This window comes from Taudactylus pleione, unplaced genomic scaffold (genome assembly GCF_031769625.1).
Source record: "Taudactylus pleione unplaced genomic scaffold, aTauple2 ptg000277l, whole genome shotgun sequence".
In the NCBI taxonomy this organism is placed as follows: domain Eukaryota; kingdom Metazoa; phylum Chordata; class Amphibia; order Anura; family Myobatrachidae; genus Taudactylus; species Taudactylus pleione.
In genome coordinates, this window is record NW_028284679.1 from 3,713,572 (window position 1) to 3,739,262 (window position 25,691).

At 45.9% G+C, this 25,691-nt stretch overlaps 1 protein-coding gene across 1 annotated transcript in view; it reads left to right on the plus strand.

Annotated features, from left to right (window-relative positions):
• KIF3C (kinesin family member 3C) overlaps positions 1-25,691 on the plus strand; it is a 146,359-nt gene that overhangs the window by 107,850 nt on the left and 12,818 nt on the right. Inside the window, exon 2 of the mRNA XM_088481722.1 lies at positions 24,330-24,431. Within this exon, the coding sequence (XP_088337848.1) occupies positions 24,330-24,431 (102 nt within the window). The remainder of the gene's footprint in view (positions 1-24,329; positions 24,432-25,691) is intronic.

A 25,691-nucleotide genomic window follows, 5' to 3' on the forward strand; every position in this document is an offset into this window, starting at 1 on the left:
AAGTCAGTATTACATGGCGTGTGTTAGCATTGCATGTGGGAAGTCAGCATTACATGGAGTGTGTTGGCATTGCGTGTGGGAAGTCAGTATTACATGGAGTGTGCTAGCATTGCGTGTGGGAAGTCAGTATTACATGGAGTGTGTTAGCATTGCGTGTGGGAAGTCAGTATTATATGGAGTGTGCTAGTATTGCGTGTGGGAAGTCAGTATTACATGGAGTGTGTTAGCATTGCGTGTGGGAAGTCAGTATTACATGGAGTGTGTTAGCAAACTTAGCATTGCGTGTGGGAAGTCAGTATTACATGGAGTGTGCTAACATTGCGTGTGGGAAGTCAGTATTACATGGAGTGTGTTAGCATTGTGTGTGGGAAGTCAGTATTACATGGAGTGTGCTAGCATTGCGTGTGGGAAGTCAGTATTACATGGATTGTGTTAGCACTGCGTGTGGGAAGTTAGTATTACATGGAGTGTGCTAGCATTGCGTGTGGGGAGTCAGTATTACATGGAGTGTGCTAACATTGCGTGTGGGAAGTCAGTATTACATGGAGTTTGCTAGCATTGCGTGTGGGAAGTCAGTATTACATGGAGTGTGTTAGCATTGCGTGTGGGAAGTCAGTATTACATGGCGTGTGTTAGCATTGCGTGTGGGAAGTCAGTATTACATGGAGTGTGTTAGCATTGCGTGTGGGAAGTCAGTATTACATGGAGTGTGCTAGCATTGCGTGTGGGAAGTCAGTATTACATGGAGTGTGTTAGCATTGCGTGTGGGAAGTCAGTATTACATGGAGTGTGTTAGCATTGCGTGTGGGAAGTCAGTATTACATGGAGTGTGTTAGCAAACTTAGTAATTTGTGTGAGAAGTCAGTATTACATGGAGTGTGCTAGCATTGCGTGTGGGAAGTCAGTATTACATGGAGTGTGTTAGCATTGCGTGTGGGAAGTCAGTATTACATGGAGTGTGCTAGCATTGCGTGTGGGAAGTCAGTATTACATGGATTGTGTTAGCACTGCGTGTGGGAAGTTAGTATTACATGGAGTGTGCTAGCATTGCGTGTGGGGAGTCAGTATTACATGGAGTGTGCTAGCATTGCATGTGGGAAGTCAGTATTACATGGAGTGTGTTAGCATTGCGTGTGGGAAGTCAGTATTACATGGAGTGTGCTAGCATTGCGTGTGGGAAGTCCGTATTACATGGAGTGTGTTAGCATTGCGTGTTGGAAGTCAGTATTACATGGTGTGTGCTAGTATTGCGTGTGGGAAGTCAGTATTACATGGAGTGTGTTAGCATTGCGTGTGGGAAGTCAGTATTACATGGAGTGTGCTAGCATTGCGTGTGGGAAGTCAGTATTACATGCAGTGTGTTAGCATTGTGTGTGAGAAGTCAGTATTACATGGAGTGCGCTAGCATTGCGTCTGGGAAGTCAGCATTACATGGATTGCGTTAGCATTGCGTGTGGGAAGTCAGCATCACATGGAGTGTGTTAGCACTGCGTGTGGGAAGTTAGTATTACATGGAGTGTGCTAGCATTGCGTGTGGGGAGTCAGTATTACATGGTGTGTGGTAGCATTGCGTGTGGGAAGTCAGTATTACATGGAGTGTGTTAGCACTGCGTGTGGGAAGTCATTATTACATGGAGTGTGTTAGCATTGCGTGTGGGAAGTCAGTATTACATGGAGTGTGTTAACATTGCGTGTGGGAAGTCAGCATTATATGGCGTGTGTTAGCATTGCGTGTGGGAAGTCAGAATTACATGGAGTGTGTTAGCATTGCGTGTGGGAAGTCAGTGTTACATGGAGTGTGTTAGCATTGCGTGTGGGAAGTCAGCATTATATGGCGTGTGTTAGCATTGCGTGTGGGAAGTCAGTATTACATGGAGTGTGTTAGCATTGCGTCTGGGAAGTCAGTATTACATGGAGTGTGTTAGCATTGCGTGTGGGAAGTCAGTATTACATGGAGTGTGTTAGCATTGCGTGTGGGAAGTCAGTATTACATGGAGTGTGTTAGCATTGCGTGTGGGAAGTCAGTATTACATGGAGTGTGTTAGCATTGCATGTGGGAAGTCAGTATTACATGGAGTGAGTTAGCATTGCGTGTGGGAAGTCAGTATTACATGGAGTGTGTTAGCATTGCGTGTGGGAAGTCAGTATTACATGGAGTGAGTTAGCATTGCGTGTGGGAAGTCAGTATTACATGGAGTGTGTTAGCATTGCGTGTGGGGAGTCAGTATTACATGGAGTGTGTTAGCATTGCGTGTGGGAAGTCAGTAGTACATGGAGTGTGTTAGCATTGCATGTGGGAAGTCAGTATTACATGGAGTGTGCTAGCATTGCGTGTGGGAAGTCAGTATTACATGGAGTGTGTTAGCATTGCGTGTGGGAAGTCAGTATTACATGGAGTGTGTTAGCATTGCGTGTGGGAAGTTAGTATTACATGGAGTGTGCTAGCATTGCGTGTGGGAAGTCAGTATTACATGGAGTGTGTTAGCATTGCGTGTGGGAAGTCAGTGTTACATGGAGTGTGTTAGCAAACTTAGTATTGCGTGTGGGAAGTCAGTATTACATGGAGTGTGCTAGCATTGCGTGTGGGAAGTCAGTGTTACATGGAGTGTGTTAGCATTGCGTGTGGGAAGTCAGTATTACATGGAGTGTGCTAGCATTGCGTGTGGGAAGTCAGTATTACATGGATTGTGTTAGCATTGCGTGTGGGAAGTCAGTATCACATGGAGTGTGCTAGCATTGCGTGTGGGAAGTCCGTATTACATGGAGTGTGTTAGCATTGCGTGTGGGAAGTCAGTATTACATGGTGTGTGCTAGTATTGCGTGTGGGAAGTCAGTATTACATGGAGTGTGTTAGCATTGCGTGTGGGAAGTCAGTATTACATGGATTGTGCTAGCATTGCGTGTGGGAAGTCAGTATTACATGGAGTGTGTTAGCATTGTGTGTGAGAAGTCAGTATTACATGGAGTGCGCTAGCATTGCGTGTGGGAAGTCAGCATTACATGGAGTGCGTTAGCATTGCGTGTGGGAAATCAGTATCACATTGAGTGTGTTAGCACTGCGTGTGGGAAGTTAGTATTACATGGAGTGTGGTAGCATTGCGTGTGGTGAGTCAGTATTACATGGAGTGTGGTAGCATTGCGTGTGGGAAGTCAGTATTACATGGAGTGTGTTAGCACTGCGTGTGGGAAGTCATTATTACATGGAGTGTGTTAGCATTGCGTGTGGGAAGTCAGTATTACATGGAGTGTGTTAACATTGCGTGTGGGAAGTCAGCATTATATGGCGTGTGTTAGCATTGCGTGTGGGAAGTCAGTATTACATGGAGTGTGTTGGCATTGCGTGTTGGAAGTCAGTATTACATGGAGTGTTTTAGCATTGCGTGTGGGAAGTCAGCATTATATGGCGTGTGTTAGCATTGCGTGTGGGAAGTCAGTATTACATGGAGTGTGTTAGCATTGCGTCTGGGAAGTCAGTATTACATGGAGTGTGTTAGCATTGCGTGTGGGAAGTCAGTATTACATGGAGTGTGTTAGCATTGCGTGTGGGAAGTCAGTATTACATGGAGTGTGTTAGCATTGCGTGTGGGAAGTCAGTATTACATGGAGTGTGTTAGCAGCATTGCATGTGGGAAGTCAGTATTACATGGAGTGAGTTAGCATTGTGTGTGGGAAGTCAGTATTACATGGAGTGTGTTAGCATTGCGTGTGGGAAGTCAGTATTACATGGAGTGAGTTAGCATTGCGTGTGGGAAGTCAGTATTACATGGAGTGTGTTAGCATTGCGTGTGGGGAGTCAGTATTACATGGAGTGTGTTAGCATTGCGTGTGGGAAGTCAGTAGTACATGGAGTGTGTTAACATTGCGAGTGGGAAGTCAGTATTACATGGAGTGTGTTAGCATTGCGTGTGGGAAGTCAGTATTACATGGAGTGTGTTAGCGTTGTGTGTGGGAAGTTAGTATTACATGGAGTGTGCTAGCATTGCGTGTGGGAAGTCAGTGTTACATGGAGTGTGTTAGCATTGCGTGTGGGAAGTCAGTATTACATGGAGTGTGTTAGCAAACTTAGGGCCTGATGCAGAGCCGTTCGCTATTTGCGGTCGTTCGTTCAAAAACAAGGGGTGGCTATTCAAATGATCCGTTCGCAAATTGCAGTCTGTTCACACCTCTAAGTCTGAACGAGCGAGGAAAACATACGCTCGTTTATTTGTTAAAAACGCCCCCTGGCCACTCGCACCATACGTCATGTCCGCTATTTATTAGATTAATCGAGTACATCGACCAGCGTATGAACTGCTCGCTATTCTTGTGGTTGGTGTTTGCTACCACAAATTTGCGAGCAGTTCTGGCTATAAAATAACCCAGTGACGTGGTCAATGACGCTGCTGTATTAATTATGCACACCCATAATACGCCCGTTTTGACCTTTAAGCACGCCTGCGTTCGGATCTCCACTCCCCATTTTCAAGCACCTTCCCCTGTTACCACCCACATACGCCTCATTCTGTCACTCAAAATAGCAGGCACTCGCTATATAGCGTACAAACGATTTTTGGCCGCACTGACTGCTTCGCGCATGCGTACTAAAAACCGTACGCATGCGCAGATGTGCAAACATCGCTCGGAACGAGCGTACTGCCGCTAACGAGCGGCTCTGAATGAGGGCCTTAGTATTGCGTGTGGGAAGTCAGTATTACATGGAGTGTGCTAGCATTGCGTGTGGGAAGTCAGTATTACATGGAGTGTGTTAGCATTGCGTGTGGGAAGTCAGTATTACATGGAGTGTGCTAGCATTGCGTGTGGGAAGTCAGTATTACATGGAATGTGCTAGCATTGCGTGTGGGAAGTCTGTATTACATGGAGTGTGTTAGCATTGCGTGTGGGAAGTCAGTATTACATGGTGTGTGCTAGTATTGCGTGTGGGAAGTCAGTATTACATGGAGTGTGTTAGCATTGCGTGTGGGAAGTCAGTATTACATGGAGTGTGCTAGCATTGTGTGTGGGAAGTCAGTATTACATGGAGTGTGTTAGCATTGTGTGTGAGAAGTCAGTATTACATGGAGTGCGCTAGCATTGCGTGTGGGAAGTTAGCATTACATGGAGTGCGTTAGCATTGCGTGTGGGAAGTCAGTATCACATTGAGTGTGTTAGCACTGCGTGTGGGAAGTTAGTATTACATGGAGTGTGCTAGCATTGCGTGTGGGGAGTCAGTATTACATGGAGTGTGGTAGCATTGCGTGTGGGAAGTCAGTATTGCATGGAGTGTGTTAGCACTGCGTGTGGGAAGTCATTATTACATGGAGTGTGTTAGCATTGCGTGTGAGAAGTCAGTATTACATGGAGTGTGTTAACATTGCGTGTGGGAAGTCAGCATTATATGGCGTGTGTTAGCATTGCGTGTGGGAAGTCAGTATTACATGGAGTGTGTTAGCATTACGTGTGGGAAGTCAGTATTACATGGAGTGTGCTAGCATTGCATGTGGGAAGTCAGTATTACATGCAGTGTGTTAGCATTGCGTGTGGGAAGTCAGTATTACATGGAGTGTGTTAGCATTGGGTGTGGGAAGTCAGTATTACATGCAGTGTGTTAGCATTGCGTGTGGGAAGTCAGTATTACATGGAGTGTGTTAGCATTGGGTGTGGGAAGTCAGTATTACATGGAGTGTGTTAGCATTGCGTGTGGGGAGTCAGTATTACATGGAGTGTGTTAGCATTGCGTGTGGAAAGTCAGTATTACATGGAGTGTGTTAGCATTGCGTGTGGGGAGTCAGTATTACATGGAGTGTGTTAGCATTGCGTGTCGGGAGTCAGTATTACATGGAGTGTGGTAGCATTGCGTGTGGGAAGTCAGTATTACATGGAGTGCGTTAGCATTGCGTGTGGGAAGTCAGTATCACATTGAGTGTGTTAGCACTGCGTGTGGGGAGTTAGTATTACATGGAGTGTGCTAGCATTGCGTGTGGGGAGTCAGTATTACATGGAGTGTGGTAGCATTGCGTGTGGGAAGTCAGTATTACATGGAGTGTGTTAGCATTGCGTGTGGGAAGTCAGTATTACATGGAGTGTGTTAGCATTGCGTGTGGGAAGTCAGTATTACATGGAGTGTGTTAGCATTGCGTGTGGGAAGTCAGTATTACATGGAGTGTGCAAGCATTGCGTGTGGGAAGTCCGTATTACATGGAGTGTGTTAGCATTGCGTGTGGGAAGTCAGTATTACATGGAGTGTGTTAGCATTGCGTGTGGGAAGTCAGTATTACATGGAGTGTGCTAGCATTGCGTGTGGGAAGTCAGTATTACATGGATTGTGTTAGCACTGCGTGTGGAAAGTTAGTATTACATGGAGTGTGCTAGCATTGCGTGTGGGGAGTCAGTATTACATGGAGTGTGCTAGCATTGCGTGTGGGAAGTCAGTATTACATGGAGTGTGTTAGCATTGCATGTGGGAAGTCAGTATTACATGGAGTGTGCTAGCATTGCGTGTGGGAAGTCCGTATTACATGGAGTGTGTTAGCATTGCGTGTGGGAAGTCAGTATTACATGGTGTGTGCTAGCATTGCGTGTGGGAAGTCAGTATTACATGGAGTGTGTTAGCATTGCGTGTGGGAAGTCAGTATTACATGGAGTGTGTTAGCATTGCGTGTGGGAAGTCAGTATTACATGGAGTGTGCTAGCATTGCGTGTGGGAAGTCAGTATTACATGGAGTGTGTTAGCATTGCGTGTGGGAGGTCAGTATTACATGGAGTGTGTTAGCATTGCTTGTGGGAAGTCAGTATTACATGGAGTGTGTTAGCATTGCGTGTGGGAAGTCAGTATTACATGGAGTGTACTAGCATTGCGTGTGGGAAGTCAGTATTACATGGAGTGTGCTAGCATTGCGTGTGGGAAGTCAGTATTACATGGAGTGTGTTAGCATTGCGTGTGGGAAGTCAGCATTACATGGAGTGTGCTAGCATTGCGTGTGGGAAGTCAGTATTACATGGAGTGTGTTAGCATTGCGTGTGGGAAGTCAGTATTACATGGAGTGTGCTAGCATTGCGTGTGGGAAGTCAGTATTACATGGAGTGTGTTAGCATTGCGTGTGGGAAGTCAGTATTACATGGCGTGTGTTAGCATTGCGTGTGGGAAGTCAGCATTACATGGAGTGTGTTGGCATTGCGTGTGGGAAGTCAGTATTACATGGAGTGTGCTAGCATTGCGTGTGGGAAGTCAGTATTACATGGAGTGTGTTAGCATTGCGTGTGGGAAGTCAGTATTATATGGAGTGTGCTAGTATTGCGTGTGGGAAGTCAGTATTACATGGAGTGTGTTAGCATTGCGTGTGGGAAGTCAGTATTACATGGAGTGTGTTAGCAAACTTAGCATTGCGTGTGGGAAGTCAGTATTACATGGAGTGTGCTAGCATTGCGTGTGGGAAGTCAGTATTACATGGAGTGTGTTAGCATTGTGTGTGGGAAGTCAGTATTACATGGAGTGTGCTAGCATTGCGTGTGGGAAGTCAGTATTACATGGATTGTGTTAGCACTGCGTGTGGGAAGTTAGTATTACATGGAGTGTGCTAGCATTGCGTGTGGGGAGTCAGTATTACATGGAGTGTGCTAACATTGCGTGTGGGAAGTCAGTATTACATGGAGTGTGTTAGCATTGCGTGTGGGAAGTCAGTATTAAATGGAGTGTGCTAGCATTGCGTGTGGGAAGTCCGTATAAATGGAGTGTGTTAGCATTGTGTGTGGGAAGTCAGTATTACATGGTGTGTGCTAGTATTGCGTGTGGGAAGTCAGTATTACATGGAGTGTGTTAGCATTGCGTGTGGGAAGTCAGTAGTACATGGAGTGTGTTAGTATTGCATGTGGGAAGTCAGTATTACATGGAGTGTGCTAGCATTGCGTGTGGGAAGTCAGTATTACATGGATTGTGCTAGCATTGCGTGTGGGAAGTCAGTATTACATGGAGTGTGTTAGCATTGCGTGTGGGAAGTCAGTATTACATGGAGTGTGTTAGCATTGCGTGTGGGAAGTCAGTATTACATGGAGTGTGTTAGCAAACTTAGCATTGCGTGTGGGAAGTCAGTATTACATGAAGTGTGCTAGCATTGCGTGTGGGAAGTCAGTATTACATGGAGTGTGCTAGCATTGCATGTGGGAAGTCAGTATTACATGGAGTGTGTTAGCATTATGTGTGAGAAGTCAGTATTACATGGAGTGCGCTAGCATTGCGTGTGGGAAGTCAGTATTACATGGAGTGTGCTAGCATTGCGTGTGGGAAGTCAGTATTACATGGAGTGTGTTAGCATTGCGTGTGGGAAGTCAGTATTACATGGCGTGTGTTAGCATTGCGTGTGGGAAGTCAGCATTACATGGAGTGTGTTGGCATTGCGTGTGGGAAGTCAGTATTACATGGAGTGTGCTAGCATTGCGTGTGGGAAGTCAGTATTACATGGAGTGTGTTAGCATTGCGTGTGGGAAGTCAGTATTATATGGAGTGTGCTAGTATTGCGTGTGGGAAGTCAGTATTACATGGAGTGTGTTAGCATTGCGTGTGGGAAGTCAGTATTACATGGAGTGTGTTAGCAAACTTAGCATTGCGTGTGGGAAGTCAGTATTACATGGAGTGTGCTAGCATTGCGTGTGGGAAGTCAGTATTACATGGAGTGTGTTAGCATTGTGTGTGGGAAGTCAGTATTACATGGAGTGTGCTAGCATTGCGTGTGGGAAGTCAGTATTACATGGATTGTGTTAGCACTGCGTGTGGGAAGTTAGTATTACATGGAGTGTGCTAGCATTGCGTGTGGGGAGTCAGTATTACATGGAGTGTGCTAACATTGCGTGTGGGAAGTCAGTATTACATGGAGTGTGTTAGCATTGCGTGTGGGAAGTCAGTATTAAATGGAGTGTGCTAGCATTGCGTGTGGGAAGTCCGTATAAATGGAGTGTGTTAGCATTGTGTGTGGGAAGTCAGTATTACATGGTGTGTGCTAGTATTGCGTGTGGGAAGTCAGTATTACATGGAGTGTGTTAGCATTGCGTGTGGGAAGTCAGTAGTACATGGAGTGTGTTAGTATTGCATGTGGGAAGTCAGTATTACATGGAGTGTGCTAGCATTGCGTGTGGGAAGTCAGTATTACATGGATTGTGCTAGCATTGCGTGTGGGAAGTCAGTATTACATGGAGTGTGTTAGCATTGCGTGTGGGAAGTCAGTATTACATGGAGTGTGTTAGCATTGCGTGTGGGAAGTCAGTATTACATGGAGTGTGTTAGCAAACTTAGCATTGCGTGTGGGAAGTCAGTATTACATGGAGTGTGCTAGCATTGCGTGTGGGAAGTCAGTATTACATGGAGTGTGCTAGCATTGCATGTGGGAAGTCAGTATTACATGGAGTGTGTTAGCATTGTGTGTGAGAAGTCAGTATTACATGGAGTGCGCTAGCATTGCGTGTGGGAAGTCAGCATTACATGGAGTGCGTTAGCATTGCGTGTGGGAAGTCAGTATCACATTGAGTGTGTTAGCACTGCGTGTGGGAAGTTAGTATTACATGGAGTGTGCTAGCATTGCGTGTGGGGAGTCAGTATTACATGGAGTGTGGTAGCATTGCGTGTGGGAAGTCAGTATTACATGGAGTGTGTTAGCATTGCGTGTGGGAAGTCAGTATTACATGGAGTGTGTTAGCATTGCGTGTGGGAAGTCAGTATTACATGGAGTGTGTTAGCATTGCGTGTGGGAAGTCAGTATTACATGGAGTGTGCTAGCATTGCGTGTGGGAAGTCCGTATTACATGGAGTGTGTTAGCATTGCGTGTGGGAAGTCAGTATTATATGGAGTGTGCTAGTATTGCGTGTGGGAAGTCAGTATTACATGGAGTGTGTTAGCATTGCGTGTGGGAAGTCAGTATTACATGGAGTGTGTTAGCAAACTTAGCATTGCGTGTGGGAAGTCAGTATTACATGGAGTGTGCTAGCATTGCGTGTGGGAAGTCAGTATTACATGGAGTGTGTTAGCATTGTGTGTGGGAAGTCAGTATTACATGGAGTGTGCTAGCATTGCGTGTGGGAAGTCAGTATTACATGGATTGTGTTAGCACTGCGTGTGGGAAGTTAGTATTACATGGAGTGTGCTAGCATTGCGTGTGGGGAGTCAGTATTACATGGAGTGTGCTAACATTGCGTGTGGGAAGTCAGTATTACATGGAGTTTGCTAGCATTGCGTGTGGGAAGTCAGTATTACATGGAGTGTGTTAGCATTGCGTGTGGGAAGTCAGTATTACATGGCGTGTGTTAGCATTGCGTGTGGGAAGTCAGTATTACATGGAGTGTGTTAGCATTGCGTGTGGGAAGTCAGTATTACATGGAGTGTGCTAGCATTGCGTGTGGGAAGTCAGTATTACATGGAGTGTGTTAGCATTGCGTGTGGGAAGTCAGTATTACATGGAGTGTGTTAGCATTGCGTGTGGGAAGTCAGTATTACATGGAGTGTGTTAGCAAACTTAGTAATTTGTGTGAGAAGTCAGTATTACATGGAGTGTGCTAGCATTGCGTGTGGGAAGTCAGTATTACATGGAGTGTGTTAGCATTGCGTGTGGGAAGTCAGTATTACATGGAGTGTGCTAGCATTGCGTGTGGGAAGTCAGTATTACATGGATTGTGTTAGCACTGCGTGTGGGAAGTTAGTATTACATGGAGTGTGCTAGCATTGCGTGTGGGGAGTCAGTATTACATGGAGTGTGCTAGCATTGCGTGTGGGAAGTCAGTATTACATGGAGTGTGTTAGCATTGCGTGTGGGAAGTCAGTATTACATGGAGTGTGCTAGCATTGCGTGTGGGAAGTCCGTATTACATGGAGTGTGTTAGCATTGCGTGTTGGAAGTCAGTATTACATGGTGTGTGCTAGTATTGCTTGTGGGAAGTCAGTATTACACGGAGTGTGTTAGCATTGCGTGTGGGAAGTCAGTATTACATGGAGTGTGCTAGCATTGCGTGTGGGAAGTCAGTATTACATGCAGTGTGTTAGCATTGTGTGTGAGAAGTCAGTATTACATGGAGTGCGCTAGCATTGCGTCTGGGAAGTCAGCATTACATGGATTGCGTTAGCATTGCGTGTGGGAAGTCAGCATCACATGGAGTGTGTTAGCACTGCGTGTGGGAAGTTAGTATTACATGGAGTGTGCTAGCATTGCGTGTGGGGAGTCAGTATTACATGGTGTGTGGTAGCATTGCGTGTGGGAAGTCAGTATTACATGGAGTGTGTTAGCACTGCGTGTGGGAAGTCATTATTACATGGAGTGTGTTAGCATTGCGTGTGGGAAGTCAGTATTACATGGAGTGTGTTAACATTGCGTGTGGGAAGTCAGCATTATATGGCGTGTGTTAGCTTTGCGTGTGGGAAGTCAGTATTACATGGAGTGTGTTAGCATTGCGTGTGGGAAGTCAGTGTTACATGGAGTGTGTTAGCATTGCGTGTGGGAAGTCAGCATTATATGGCGTGTGTTAGCATTGCGTGTGGGAAGTCAGTATTACATGGAGTGTGTTAGCATTGCGTCTGGGAAGTCAGTATTACATGGAGTGTGTTAGCATTGCGTGTGGGAAGTCAGTATTACATGGAGTGTGTTAGCATTGCGTGTGGGAAGTCAGTATTACATGGAGTGTGTTAGCATTGCGTGTGGGAAGTCAGTATTACATGGAGTGTGTTAGCATTGCATGTGGGAAGTCAGTATTACATGGAGTGAGTTAGCATTGCGTGTGGGAAGTCAGTATTACATGGAGTGTGTTAGCATTGCGTGTGGGAAGTCAGTATTACATGGAGTGAGTTAGCATTGCGTGTGGGAAGTCAGTATTACATGGAGTGTGTTAGCATTGCGTGTGGGGAGTCAGTATTACATGGAGTGTGTTAGCATTGCGTGTGGGAAGTCAGTAGTACATGGAGTGTGTTAGCATTGCATGTGGGAAGTCAGTATTACATGGAGTGTGCTAGCATTGCGTGTGGGAAGTCAGTATTACATGGAGTGTGTTAGCATTGCGTGTGGGAAGTCAGTATTACATGGAGTGTGTTAGCGTTGCGTGTGGGAAGTTAGTATTACATGGAGTGTGCTAGCATTGCGTGTGGGAAGTCAGTATTACATGGAGTGTGTTAGCATTGCGTGTGGGAAGTCAGTAGTACATGGAGTGTGTTAGCATTGCATGTGGGAAGTCAGTATTACATGGAGTGTGCTAGCATTGCGTGTGGGAAGTCAGTATTACATGGAGTGTGTTAGCATTGCGTGTGGGAAGTCAGTATTACATGGAGTGTGTTAGCGTTGCGTGTGGGAAGTTAGTATTACATGGAGTGTGCTAGCATTGCGTGTGGGAAGTCAGTATTACATGGAGTGTGTTAGCATTGCGTGTGGGAAGTCAGTGTTACATGGAGTGTGTTAGCAAACTTAGTATTGCGTGTGGGAAGTCAGTATTACATGGAGTGTGCTAGCATTGCGTGTGGGAAGTCAGTGTTACATGGAGTGTGTTAGCATTGCGTGTGGGAAGTCAGTATTACATGGAGTGTGCTAGCATTGCGTGTGGGAAGTCAGTATTACATGGATTGTGTTAGCATTGCATGTGGGAAGTCAGTATCACATGGAGTGTGCTAGCATTGCGTGTGGGAAGTCCGTATTACATGGAGTGTGTTAGCATTGCGTGTGGGAAGTCAGTATTACATGGTGTGTGCTAGTATTGCGTGTGGGAAGTCAGTATTACATGGAGTATGTTAGCATTGCGTGTGGGAAGTCAGTATTACATGGAGTGTGCTAGCATTGCGTGTGGGAAGTCAGTATTACATGGAGTGTGTTAGCATTGTGTGTGAGAAGTCAGTATTACATGGAGTGCGCTAGCATTGCGTGTGGGAAGTCAGCATTACATGGAGTGCGTTAGCATTGCGTGTGGGAAATCAGTATCACATTGAGTGTGTTAGCACTGCGTGTGGGAAGTTAGTATTACATGGAGTGTGGTAGCATTGCGTGTGGTGAGTCAGTATTACATGGAGTGTGGTAGCATTGCGTGTGGGAAGTCAGTATTACATGGAGTGTGTTAGCACTGCGTGTGGGAAGTCATTATTACATGGAGTGTGTTAGCATTGCGTGTGGGAAGTCAGTATTACATGGAGTGTGTTAACATTGCGTGTGGGAAGTCAGCATTATATGGCGTGTGTTAGCATTGCGTGTGGGAAGTCAGTATTACATGGAGTGTGTTGGCATTGCGTGTGGGAAGTCAGTATTACATGGAGTGTTTTAGCATTGCGTGTGGGAAGTCAGCATTATATGGCGTGTGTTAGCATTGCGTGTGGGAAGTCAGTATTACATGGAGTGTGTTAGCATTGCGTCTGGGAAGTCAGTATTACATGGAGTGTGTTAGCATTGCGTCTGGGAAGTCAGTATTACATGGAGTGTGTTAGCATTGCGTGTGGGAAGTCAGTATTACATGGAGTGTGTTAGCATTGCGTGTGGGAAGTCAGTATTACATGGAGTGTGTTAGCATTGCATGTGGGAAGTCAGTATTACATGGAGTGAGTTAGCATTGTGTGTGGGAAGTCAGTATTACATGGAGTGTGTTAGCATTGCGTGTGGGAAGTCAGTATTACATGGAGTGAGTTAGCATTGCGTGTGGGAAGTCAGTATTACATGGAGTGTGTTAGCATTGCGTGTGGGGAGTCAGTATTACATGGAGTGTGTTAGCATTGCGTGTGGGAAGTCAGTAGTACATGGAGTGTGTTAACATTGCGAGTGGGAAGTCAGTATTACATGGAGTGTGTTAGCATTGCGTGTGGGAAGTCAGTATTACATGGAGTGTGTTAGCGTTGTGTGTGGGAAGTTAGTATTACATGGAGTGTGCTAGCATTGCGTGTGGGAAGTCAGTGTTACATGGAGTGTGTTAGCATTGCGTGTGGGAAGTCAGTATTACATGGAGTGTGTTAGCAAACTTAGGGCCTGATGCAGAGCCGTTCGCTATTTGCGGTCGTTCGTTCAAAAACAAGGGGTGGCTATTCAAATGATCCGTTCGCAAATTGCAGTCTGTTCACACCTCTAAGTCTGAACGAGCGAGGAAAACATACGCTCGTTTATTTGTTAAAAACGCCCCCTGGCCACTCGCACCATACGTCATGTCCGCTATTTATTAGATTAATCGAGTACATCGACCAGCGTATGAACTGCTCGCTATTCTTGTGGTTGGTGTTTGCTACCACAAATTTGCGAGCAGTTCTGGCTATAAAATAACCCAGTGACGTGGTCAATGACGCTGCTGTATTAATTATGCACACCCATAATACGCCCGTTTTGACCTTTAAGCACGCCTGCGTTCGGATCTCCACTCCCCATTTTCAAGCACCTTCCCCTGTTACCACCCACATACGCCTCATTCTGTCACTCAAAATAGCAGGCACTCGCTATATAGCGTACAAACGATTTTTGGCCGCACTGACTGCTTCGCGCATGCGTACTAAAAACCGTACGCATGCGCAGATGTGCAAACATCGCTCGGAACGAGCGTACTGCCGCTAACGAGCGGCTCTGAATGAGGGCCTTAGTATTGCGTGTGGGAAGTCAGTATTACATGGAGTGTGCTAGCATTGCGTGTGGGAAGTCAGTATTACATGGAGTGTGTTAGCATTGCGTGTGGGAAGTCAGTATTACATGGAGTGTGCTAGCATTGCGTGTGGGAAGTCAGTATTACATGGAATGTGCTAGCATTGCGTGTGGGAAGTCTGTATTACATGGAGTGTGTTAGCATTGCGTGTGGGAAGTCAGTATTACATGGTGTGTGCTAGTATTGCGTGTGGGAAGTCAGTATTACATGGAGTGTGTTAGCATTGCGTGTGGGAAGTCAGTATTACATGGAGTGTGCTAGCATTGTGTGTGGGAAGTCAGTATTACATGGAGTGTGTTAGCATTGTGTGTGAGAAGTCAGTATTACATGGAGTGCGCTAGCATTGCGTGTGGGAAGTTAGCATTACATGGAGTGCGTTAGCATTGCGTGTGGGAAGTCAGTATCACATTGAGTGTGTTAGCACTGCGTGTGGGAAGTTAGTATTACATGGAGTGTGCTAGCATTGCGTGTGGGGAGTCAGTATTACATGGAGTGTGGTAGCATTGCGTGTGGGAAGTCAGTATTGCATGGAGTGTGTTAGCACTGCGTGTGGGAAGTCATTATTACATGGAGTGTGTTAGCATTGCGTGTGAGAAGTCAGTATTACATGGAGTGTGTTAACATTGCGTGTGGGAAGTCAGCATTATATGGCGTGTGTTAGCATTGCGTGTGGGAAGTCAGTATTACATGGAGTGTGTTAGCATTACGTGTGGGAAGTCAGTATTACATGGAGTGTGCTAGCATTGCATGTGGGAAGTCAGTATTACATGCAGTGTGTTAGCATTGCGTGTGGGAAGTCAGTATTACATGGAGTGTGTTAGCATTGGGTGTGGGAAGTCAGTATTACATGCAGTGTGTTAGCATTGCGTGTGGGAAGTCAGTATTACATGGAGTGTGTTAGCATTGGGTGTGGGAAGTCAGTATTACATGGAGTGTGTTAGCATTGCGTGTGGGGAGTCAGTATTACATGGAGTGTGTTAGCATTGCGTGTGGAAAGTCAGTATTACATGGAGTGTGTTAGCATTGCGTGTGGGGAGTCAGTATTACATGGAGTGTGTTAGCATTGCGTGTCGGGAGTCAGTATTACATGGAGTGTGGTAGCATTGCGTGTGGGAAGTCAGTATTACATGGAGTGCGTTAGCATTGCGTGTGGGAAGTCAGTATCACATTGAGTGTGTTAGCACTGCGTGTGGGGAGTTAGTATTACATGGAGTGTGCTAGCATTGCGTGTGGGGAGTCAGTATTACATGGAGTGTGGTAGCATTGCGTGTGGGAAGTCAGTATTACATGGAGTGTGTTAGCATTGCGTGTGGGAAGTCAGTATTACATGGAGTGTGTTAGCATTGCGTGTGGGAAGTCAGTATTACATGGAGTGTGTTAGCATTGCGTGTGGGAAGTCAGTATTACATGGAGTGTGCAAGCATTGCGTGTGGGAAGTCCGTATTACATGGAGTGTGTTAGCATTGCGTGTGGGAAGTCAGTATTACATGGAGTGTGTTAGCATTGCGTGTGGGAAGTCAGTATTACATGGAGTGTGCTAGCATTGCGTGTGGGAAGTCAGTATTACATGGATTGTGTTAGCACTGCGTGTGGAAAGTTAGTATTACATGGAGTGTGCTAGCATTGCGTGTGGGGAGTGAGTATTACATGGAGTGTGCTAGCATTGCGTGTGGGAAGTCAGTATTACATGGAGTGTGTTAGCATTGCATGTGGGAAGTCAGTATTACATGGAGTGTGCTAGCATTGCGTGTGGGAAGTCCGTATTACATGGAGTGTGTTAGCATTGCGTGTGGGAAGTCAGTATTACATGGTGTGTGCTAGCATTGCGTGTGGGAAGTCAGTATTACATGGAGTGTGTTAGCATTGCGTGTGGGAAGTCAGTATTACATGGAGTGTGTTAGCATTGCGTGTGGGAAGTCAGTATTACATGGAGTGTGCTAGCATTGCGTGTGGGAAGTCAGTATTACATGGAGTGTGTTAGCATTGCGTGTGGGAGGTCAGTATTACATGGAGTGTGTTAGCATTGCTTGTGGGAAGTCAGTATTACATGGAGTGTGTTAGCATTGCGTGTGGGAAGTCAGTATTACATGGAGTGTGCTAGCATTGCGTGTGGGAAGTCAGTATTACATGGTGTGTGCTAGTATTGCGTGTGGGAAGTCAGTATTACATGGAGTGTGTTAGCATTGCGTGTGGGAAGTCAGTATTACATGGAGTGTGCTAGCATTGCGTGTGGGAAGTCAGTATTACATGGAGTGTGTTAGCATTGTGTGTGAGAAGTCAGTATTACATGGAGTGCGCTAGCATTGCGTGTGGGAAGTCAGCATTACATGGAGTGCGTTAGCATTGCGTGTGGGAAGTTAGTATTACATGGAGTGTGGTAGCATTGCGTGTGGTGAGTCAGTATTACATGGAGTGTGGTAGCATTGCGTGTGGGAAGTCAGTATTACATGGAGTGTGTTAGCACTGCGTGTGGGAAGTCATTATTACATGGAGTGTGTTAGCATTGCGTGTGGGAAGTCAGTATTACATGGAGTGTGTTAACATTGCGTGTGGGAAGTCAGCATTATATGGCGTGTGTTAGCATTGCGTGTGGGAAGTCAGTATTACATGGAGTGTGTTGGCATTGCGTGTGGGAAGTCAGTATTACATGGAGTGTTTTAGCATTGCGTGTGGGAAGTCAGCATTATATGGCGTGTGTTAGCATTGCGTGTGGGAAGTCAGTATTACATGGAGTGTGTTAGCATTGCGTCTGGGAAGTCAGTATTACATGGAGTGTGTTAGCATTGCGTCTGGGAAGTCAGTATTACATGGAGTGTGTTAGCATTGCGTGTGGGAAGTCAGTATTACATGGAGTGTGTTAGCATTGCGTGTGGGAAGTCAGTATTACATGGAGTGTGTTAGCATTGCATGTGGGAAGTCAGTATTACATGGAGTGAGTTAGCATTGTGTGTGGGAAGTCAGTATTACATGGAGTGTGTTAGCATTGCGTGTGGGAAGTCAGTATTACATGGAGTGAGTTAGCATTGCGTGTGGGAAGTCAGTATTACATGGAGTGTGTTAGCATTGCGTGTGGGGAGTCAGTATTACATGGAGTGTGTTAGCATTGCGTGTGGGAAGTCAGTAGTACATGGAGTGTGTTAACATTGCGAGTGGGAAGTCAGTATTACATGGAGTGTGTTAGCATTGCGTGTGGGAAGTCAGTATTACATGGAGTGTGTTAGCGTTGTGTGTGGGAAGTTAGTATTACATGGAGTGTGCTAGCATTGCGTGTGGGAAGTCAGTGTTACATGGAGTGTGTTAGCATTGCGTGTGGGAAGTCAGTATTACATGGAGTGTGTTAGCAAACTTAGGGCCTGATGCAGAGCCGTTCGCTATTTGCGGTCGTTCGTTCAAAAACAAGGGGTGGCTATTCAAATGATCCGTTCGCAAATTGCAGTCTGTTCACACCTCTAAGTCTGAACGAGCGAGGAAAACATACGCTCGTTTATTTGTTAAAAACGCCCCCTGGCCACTCGCACCATACGTCATGTCCGCTATTTATTAGATTAATCGAGTACATCGACCAGCGTATGAACTGCTCGCTATTCTTGTGGTTGGTGTTTGCTACCACAAATTTGCGAGCAGTTCTGGCTATAAAATAACCCAGTGACGTGGTCAATGACGCTGCTGTATTAATTATGCACACCCATAATACGCCCGTTTTGACCTTTAAGCACGCCTGCGTTCGGATCTCCACTCCCCATTTTCAAGCACCTTCCCCTGTTACCACCCACATACGCCTCATTCTGTCACTCAAAATAGCAGGCACTCGCTATATAGCGTACAAACGATTTTTGGCCGCACTGACTGCTTCGCGCATGCGTACTAAAAACCGTACGCATGCGCAGATGTGCAAACATCGCTCGGAACGAGCGTACTGCCGCTAACGAGCGGCTCTGAATGAGGGCCTTAGTATTGCGTGTGGGAAGTCAGTATTACATGGAGTGTGCTAGCATTGCGTGTGGGAAGTCAGTATTACATGGAGTGTGTTAGCATTGCGTGTGGGAAGTCAGTATTACATGGAGTGTGCTAGCATTGCGTGTGGGAAGTCAGTATTACATGGAATGTGCTAGCATTGTGTGTGGGAAGTCTGTATTACATGGAGTGTGTTAGCATTGCGTGTGGGAAGTCAGTATTACATGGTGTGTGCTAGTATTGCGTGTGGGAAGTCAGTATTACATGGAGTGTGTTAGCATTGCGTGTGGGAAGTCAGTATTACATGGAGTGTGCTAGCATTGTGTGTGGGAAGTCAGTATTACATGGAGTGTGTTAGCATTGTGTGTGAGAAGTCAGTATTACATGGAGTGCGCTAGCATTGCGTGTGGGAAGTTAGCATTACATGGAGTGCGTTAGCATTGCGTGTGGGAAGTCAGTATCACATTGAGTGTGTTAGCACTGCGTGTGGGAAGTTAGTATTACATGGAGTGTGCTAGCATTGCGTGTGGGGAGTCAGTATTACATGGAGTGTGGTAGCATTGCGTGTGGGAAGTCATTATTACATGGAGTGTGTTAGCATTGCGTGTGAGAAGTCAGTATTACATGGAGTGTGTTAACATTGCGTGTGGGAAGTCAGCATTATATGGCGTGTGTTAGCATTGCGTGTGGGAAGTCAGTATTACATGGAGTGTGTTAGCATTACGTGTGGGAAGTCAGTATTACATGGAGTGTGCTAGCATTGCATGTGGGAAGTCAGTATTACATGCAGTGTGTTAGCATTGCGTGTGGGAAGTCAGTATTACATGGAGTGTGTTAGCATTGGGTGTGGGAAGTCAGTATTACATGCAGTGTGTTAGCATTGCGTGTGGGAAGTCAGTATTACATGGAGTGTGTTAGCATTGGGTGTGGGAAGTCAGTATTACATGGAGTGTGTTAGCATTGCGTGTGGGGAGTCAGTATTACATGGAGTGTGTTAGCATTGCGTGTGGAAAGTCAGTATTACATGGAGTGTGTTAGCATTGCGTGTGGGGAGTCAGTATTACATGGAGTGTGTTAGCATTGCGTGTCGGGAGTCAGTATTACATGGAGTGTGGTAGCATTGCGTGTGGGAAGTCAGTATTACATGGAGTGCGTTAGCATTGCGTGTGGGAAGTCAGTATCACATTGAGTGTGTTAGCACTGCGTGTGGGGAGTTAGTATTACATGGAGTGTGCTAGCATTGCGTGTGGGGAGTCAGTATTACATGGAGTGTGGTAGCATTGCGTGTGGGAAGTCAGTATTACATGGAGTGTGTTAGCATTGCGTGTGGGAAGTCAGTATTACATGGAGTGTGTTAGCATTGCGTGTGGGAAGTCAGTATTACATGGAGTGTGTTAGCATTGCGTGTGGGAAGTCAGTATTACATGGAGTGTGCAAGCATTGCGTGTGGGAAGTCCGTATTACATGGAGTGTGTTAGCATTGCGTGTGGGAAGTCAGTATTACATGGAGTGTGTTAGCATTGCGTGTGGGAAGTCAGTATTACATGGAGTGTGCTAGCATTGCGTGTGGGAAGTCAGTATTACATGGATTGTGTTAGCACTGCGTGTGGAAAGTTAGTATTACATGGAGTGTGCTAGCATTGCGTGTGGGGAGTCAGTATTACATGGAGTGTGCTAGCATTGCGTGTGGGAAGTCAGTATTACATGGAGTGTGTTAGCATTGCATGTGGGAAGTCAGTATTACATGGAGTGTGCTAGCATTGCGTGTGGGAAGTCCGCATTACATGGAGTGTGTTAGCATTGCGTGTGGGAAGTCAGTATTACATGGTGTGTGCTAGCATTGCGTGTGGGAAGTCAGTATTACATGGAGTGTGTTAGCATTGCGTGTGGGAAGTCAGTATTACATGGAGTGTGTTAGCATTGCGTGTGGGAAGTCAGTATTACATGGAGTGTGCTAGCATTGCGTGTGGGAAGTCAGTATTACATGGAGTGTGTTAGCATTGCGTGTGGGAGGTCAGTATTACATGGAGTGTGTTAGCATTGCTTGTGGGAAGTCAGTATTACATGGAGTGTGTTAGCATTGCGTGTGGGAAGTCAGTATTACATGGAGTGTGCTAGCATTGCGTGTGGGAAGTCAGTATTACATGGAGTGTGCTAGCATTGCGTGTGGGAAGTCAGTATTACATGGAGTGTGTTAGCATTGCGTGTGGGAAGTCAGCATTACATGGAGTGTGCTAGCATTGCGTGTGGGAAGTCAGTATTACATGGAGTGTGTTAGCATTGCGTGTGGGAAGTCAGTATTACATGGAGTGTGCTAGCATTGCGTGTGGGAAGTCAGTATTACATGGAGTGTGTTAGCATTGCGTGTGGGAAGTCAGTATTACATGGCGTGTGTTAGCATTGCGTGTGGGAAGTCAGCATTACATGGAGTGTGTTGGCATTGCGTGTGGGAAGTCAGTATTACATGGAGTGTGCTAGCATTGCGTGTGGGAAGTCAGTATTACATGGAGTGTGTTAGCATTGCGTGTGGGAAGTCAGTATTATATGGAGTGTGCTAGTATTGCGTGTGGGAAGTCAGTATTACATGGAGTGTGTTAGCATTGCGTGTGGGAAGTCAGTATTACATGGAGTGTGTTAGCAAACTTAGCATTGCGTGTGGGAAGTCAGTATTACATGGAGTGTGCTAGCATTGCGTGTGGGAAGTCAGTATTACATGGAGTGTGTTAGCATTGTGTGTGGGAAGTCAGTATTACATGGAGTGTGCTAGCATTGCGTGTGGGAAGTCAGTATTACATGGATTGTGTTAGCACTGCGTGTGGGAAGTTAGTATTACATGGAGTGTGCTAGCATTGCGTGTGGGGAGTCAGTATTACATGGATGGAGTGTGCTAACATTGCGTGTGGGAAGTCAGTATTACATGGAGTGTGTTAGCATTGCGTGTGGGAAGTCAGTATTAAATGGAGTGTGCTAGCATTGCGTGTGGGAAGTCCGTATAAATGGAGTGTGTTAGCATTGTGTGTGGGAAGTCAGTATTACATGGTGTGTGCTAGTATTGCGTGTGGGAAGTCAGTATTACATGGAGTGTGTTAGCATTGCGTGTGGGAAGTCAGTAGTACATGGAGTGTGTTAGTATTGCATGTGGGAAGTCAGTATTACATGGAGTGTGCTAGCATTGCGTGTGGGAAGTCAGTATTACATGGATTGTGCTAGCATTGCGTGTGGGAAGTCAGTATTACATGGAGTGTGTTAGCATTGCGTGTGGGAAGTCAGTATTACATGGAGTGTGTTAGCATTGCGTGTGGGAAGTCAGTATTACATGGAGTGTGTTAGCAAACTTAGCATTGCGTGTGGGAAGTCAGTATTACATGGAGTGTGCTAGCATTGCGTGTGGGAAGTCAGTATTACATGGAGTGTGCTAGCATTGCATGTGGGAAGTCCGTATTACATGGAGTGTGTTAGCATTGCGTGTGGGAAGTCAGTATTACATGGAGTGTGTTAGCATTGCGTGTGGGAAGTCAGTATTACATGGAGTGTGTTAGCATTGCGTGTGGGAAGTCAGTATTACATGGAGTGTGTTAGCATTGCGTGTGGGAAGTCAGTATTACATGGAGTGTGTTAGCATTGCGTGTGGGAAGTCAGTATTACATGGAGTGTGTTAGCATTGCGTGTGGGAAGTCAGTATTACATGGAGTGTGCTAGCATTGCGTGTGGGAAGTCCGTATTACATGGAGTGTGTTATCATTGCGTATGGGAAGTCAGTATTACATGGAGTGTGTTAGCATTGCGTGTGGGAAGTCAGTATTACATGGAGTGTGTTAGCATTGCGTGTGGGAAGTTGTACGCTAAAGCTGCGTCTGTGTACGCTGCTACTATGCGATAATATGCTAACGGCGCAGCCACCAGGAAATGTAATGCCACATGCGGCTTTGCAAATCCAAGCACCAGAGCACAATGTCGTAGCTTCTGCGTACAGAGACGCAGCATAGCTCGCAGATCATTCCATTGGTGCAGTCCTGAGTCAGCCTTTGGTCGCACAGAATGGCCACAGGAACTGAGCTGCCAGAGCCATATTACTTATAGAATCGCAGTCGCAGGGTGAGACGCGCCCCTGAAACAGTCACTACACGCCTGCGTAATTGTCACCACTCCTCCCTACCACCCCTAAACTCTGCCTGACTATCACACTATGAGTAAATTGCAGCTGCGAGCAACTATGGTAAGGTACCTTGAAACATGCGCTGTGCAACCTAGATGCGTGCGCGGATTACTGATAATTGCCCCATTGCGTAAACGCCATCGTGTCTATCTCTTATCAGGCCCAGAGCGCGCTGGTTGGACGTGACCCTCTTTAGCAGTATAACAGTAATTCCTCATACATGTCTTATTGTACTAAGTGCTCTTGTGGGCTCCGAGGAGCAAAGGTCGTGTCTCATGGTATAAAGCTAGCGTTAGATTGATCAGACTGTTCCTGCGCATTTTATATAAATGAGACCCACCCACGGTAATATAAGATGACTTCTTAATCCTCAGGAGGGTCCCACGTCATAGTAGAGGGGGATACATTGGGAAGAGAAACATTCTTGAATAAAATCCTGGAGCTGGTGCGTCCACAATAGAGAATACCACCCGTCTCCTCTATATAAACTACTCATTTCCTTTAGCTCTTAGTTGGTTGTTCAGTCATCATTGCAATGGCGTTGATATATTGTGGATTTGTATACATGATAGTCTAACAGATGGTGGTGTTACCATATGGCTGTATTACATGGTTATTCCTTTATTACTTTATTATTTATAACGGCTGTGGTTCCCATGGAGACATGCCTGCTTTTGGGTCCGTCTAAAGAGGGCGGTCACATGACTTTGTAAGCACGACGCACTACGGTCACAGAATGTGTGAATTGTAGACATTTTCACTAATTTCTTGGGGGCTCGAATTGTTCCCTCTCAGGTCTACCTACAGTACAGATGTGTCCTCACTCAACTATCCTGAGGGTATTCCAAATAGCCGTACTTAACGCCACACAGAAATTGCACCAGAGCGGCGCCAGAGTTCAGGTTAGGTGTAATGAGGTGCAAGTGCAGGATATAAAACACATGGAGAGAGATAAAATACCAACCAATAAGCTCCTAAGGCTGGCTACACACTTGTACGACCGGCAATTTGTGGCGATGGATGGGGCGATTTTCTTTCACCCCGCTCCAGAGGAGATTGCCGGTACTCACTTACAAGATATAATGAACGACGAAACAGTCACTGTTCCGTCCTTCATTAATTTGTACAGCCTCCCATGCGATATCGTGTGATTGGCCATGCATCACGGCCAATCACACGACATTGCATGTGACCAGTCGGGCATACACACTGCACGATATGCCCGATTTGTCTTTTGATTTGTCCAAATCGTGCCAATATCATGCAAGTTTGTACCCACCCTTAGTTGTGGCCATTTCAATACTTGAGCTCTGGAACATGTACAGAACTTGGTGATTATTGAGCGATAAAGAGTGGAGAAGAGGAGACATTGGCCCTAGCAACCAATCAGATTCTAGCAAGCATTTTTCAACCACATTCTATAAAATGATAGGTAGAAGCTGATTGGTTGCTAGGTGGCATTGTCTCCACCTCTCAGAAGGAGTGACACGCCTCCGCCAACAATGAATTTATGATTTTTTAAAAACTGTTTACTTCATAATAGGCTCCTTGTATGATATCCCCCTGGGCATTGGGAGGAGACCCCCGACTGACTATTCTTCTCTTCTCGTTGAGACACAGGCGATGGAGAGCAAGCTCCTGATTGGAGGAAAGAACATTATGGACCACACGAATGAGCAGCAGAAAATGCTGGAGATAAAGAGACAGGAGATCGCTGAGCAGGTGAGACCAGGGACCAGCGACAGTATGGTAGACGGGGCGCTTCTCCCCGCACACATTACATCACTGTGGGCCTGATTCAGAGTTGGGAATAGAGAGAGAGATAGCACTTAACTGTGAACCTGGACAAACCATGTTGCAATGCAAGGGGTGTAAATACTTATTTTTTATTTTGCATGTAGTGTAAATACTGGCTGCTTTTACATGTAGCCCACAAATACTGCACAGCTTTATTATTACTCTACAAATTAGATGTCAGTTTGGACACCTCCCTCCCAAATCTAACTCTCTCTGCACATTTTAAATTTGCCCCCCTGCAGTGCAGCATGGTTTCACCAAGATTATCAGTTGAGAGAGATATCTCTCTCTGGGCCTGATTCAGAGCCAGACGCTATTTGCGCTCGCTCGTTCAGAAAAGGGGGCTGGCTATTTAAATTAACTGTTCGCTCTTTGCGGTCTGTTGACGCCTCTATGTCTGAACGAGCGAACAAAACATGCGGTCGTTATTTTGTGCAAAACGCCCCCTGGCCGCTCGCATCATACGTCATGTCCACTATTTATGAGATTAATCGAGTACATCGAACGGCGTATGAACTGCTCGCTATTCTTGTGGTTGGTTTTTCCTACCGCAATCATGCGAGCAGTTCTGGCTAAAAGACACCCCACTGACGTGGTCGATAACGCTGCTTTGTTAATTATGCACACCCTTAAAACGCCCGTTTTGACCGTTTGGCACGCCTGCGTTCGGATCTCCACTCCCCGTTTTCAAACACCTTCCCCTGTTACCACTCACATACGCCTCCTCCTGTCACTCAAATTAGCAGGCATTCGCTATTTTGCGAGCACACGATTTTCGGCCGCACTGACAGGTTCGCGCATGCGTATTACAACCCGCACACATGCGCAGGTGTGCGAACATCGCTCGGAACGAACGTGCGGCCGCTTACGAGCGGCTCTGAATGGGGTCCTCTATTCCCAACTCTGAATCAGGCCCAGTGTCCACAAGGGCTTACAAGATGTGCACGCGATGTTGTGCCGATGGTGGCGTGTCAAGAACCACTGGTGCATAACGGTGGGTTTCGATCTGATCGAAATGAAATAGTACACACACGTGACCATTTGAGTGAGTACAAATGAACACACTTTATTTACAAGTAACAAACAAACAATTAACATACAAGGTATACAGTATACTCAACTTTTGTCTAGGTATTCAGATGACACCGGTAATTTATTCTCTTCAACATAAGATGTACTTCATCT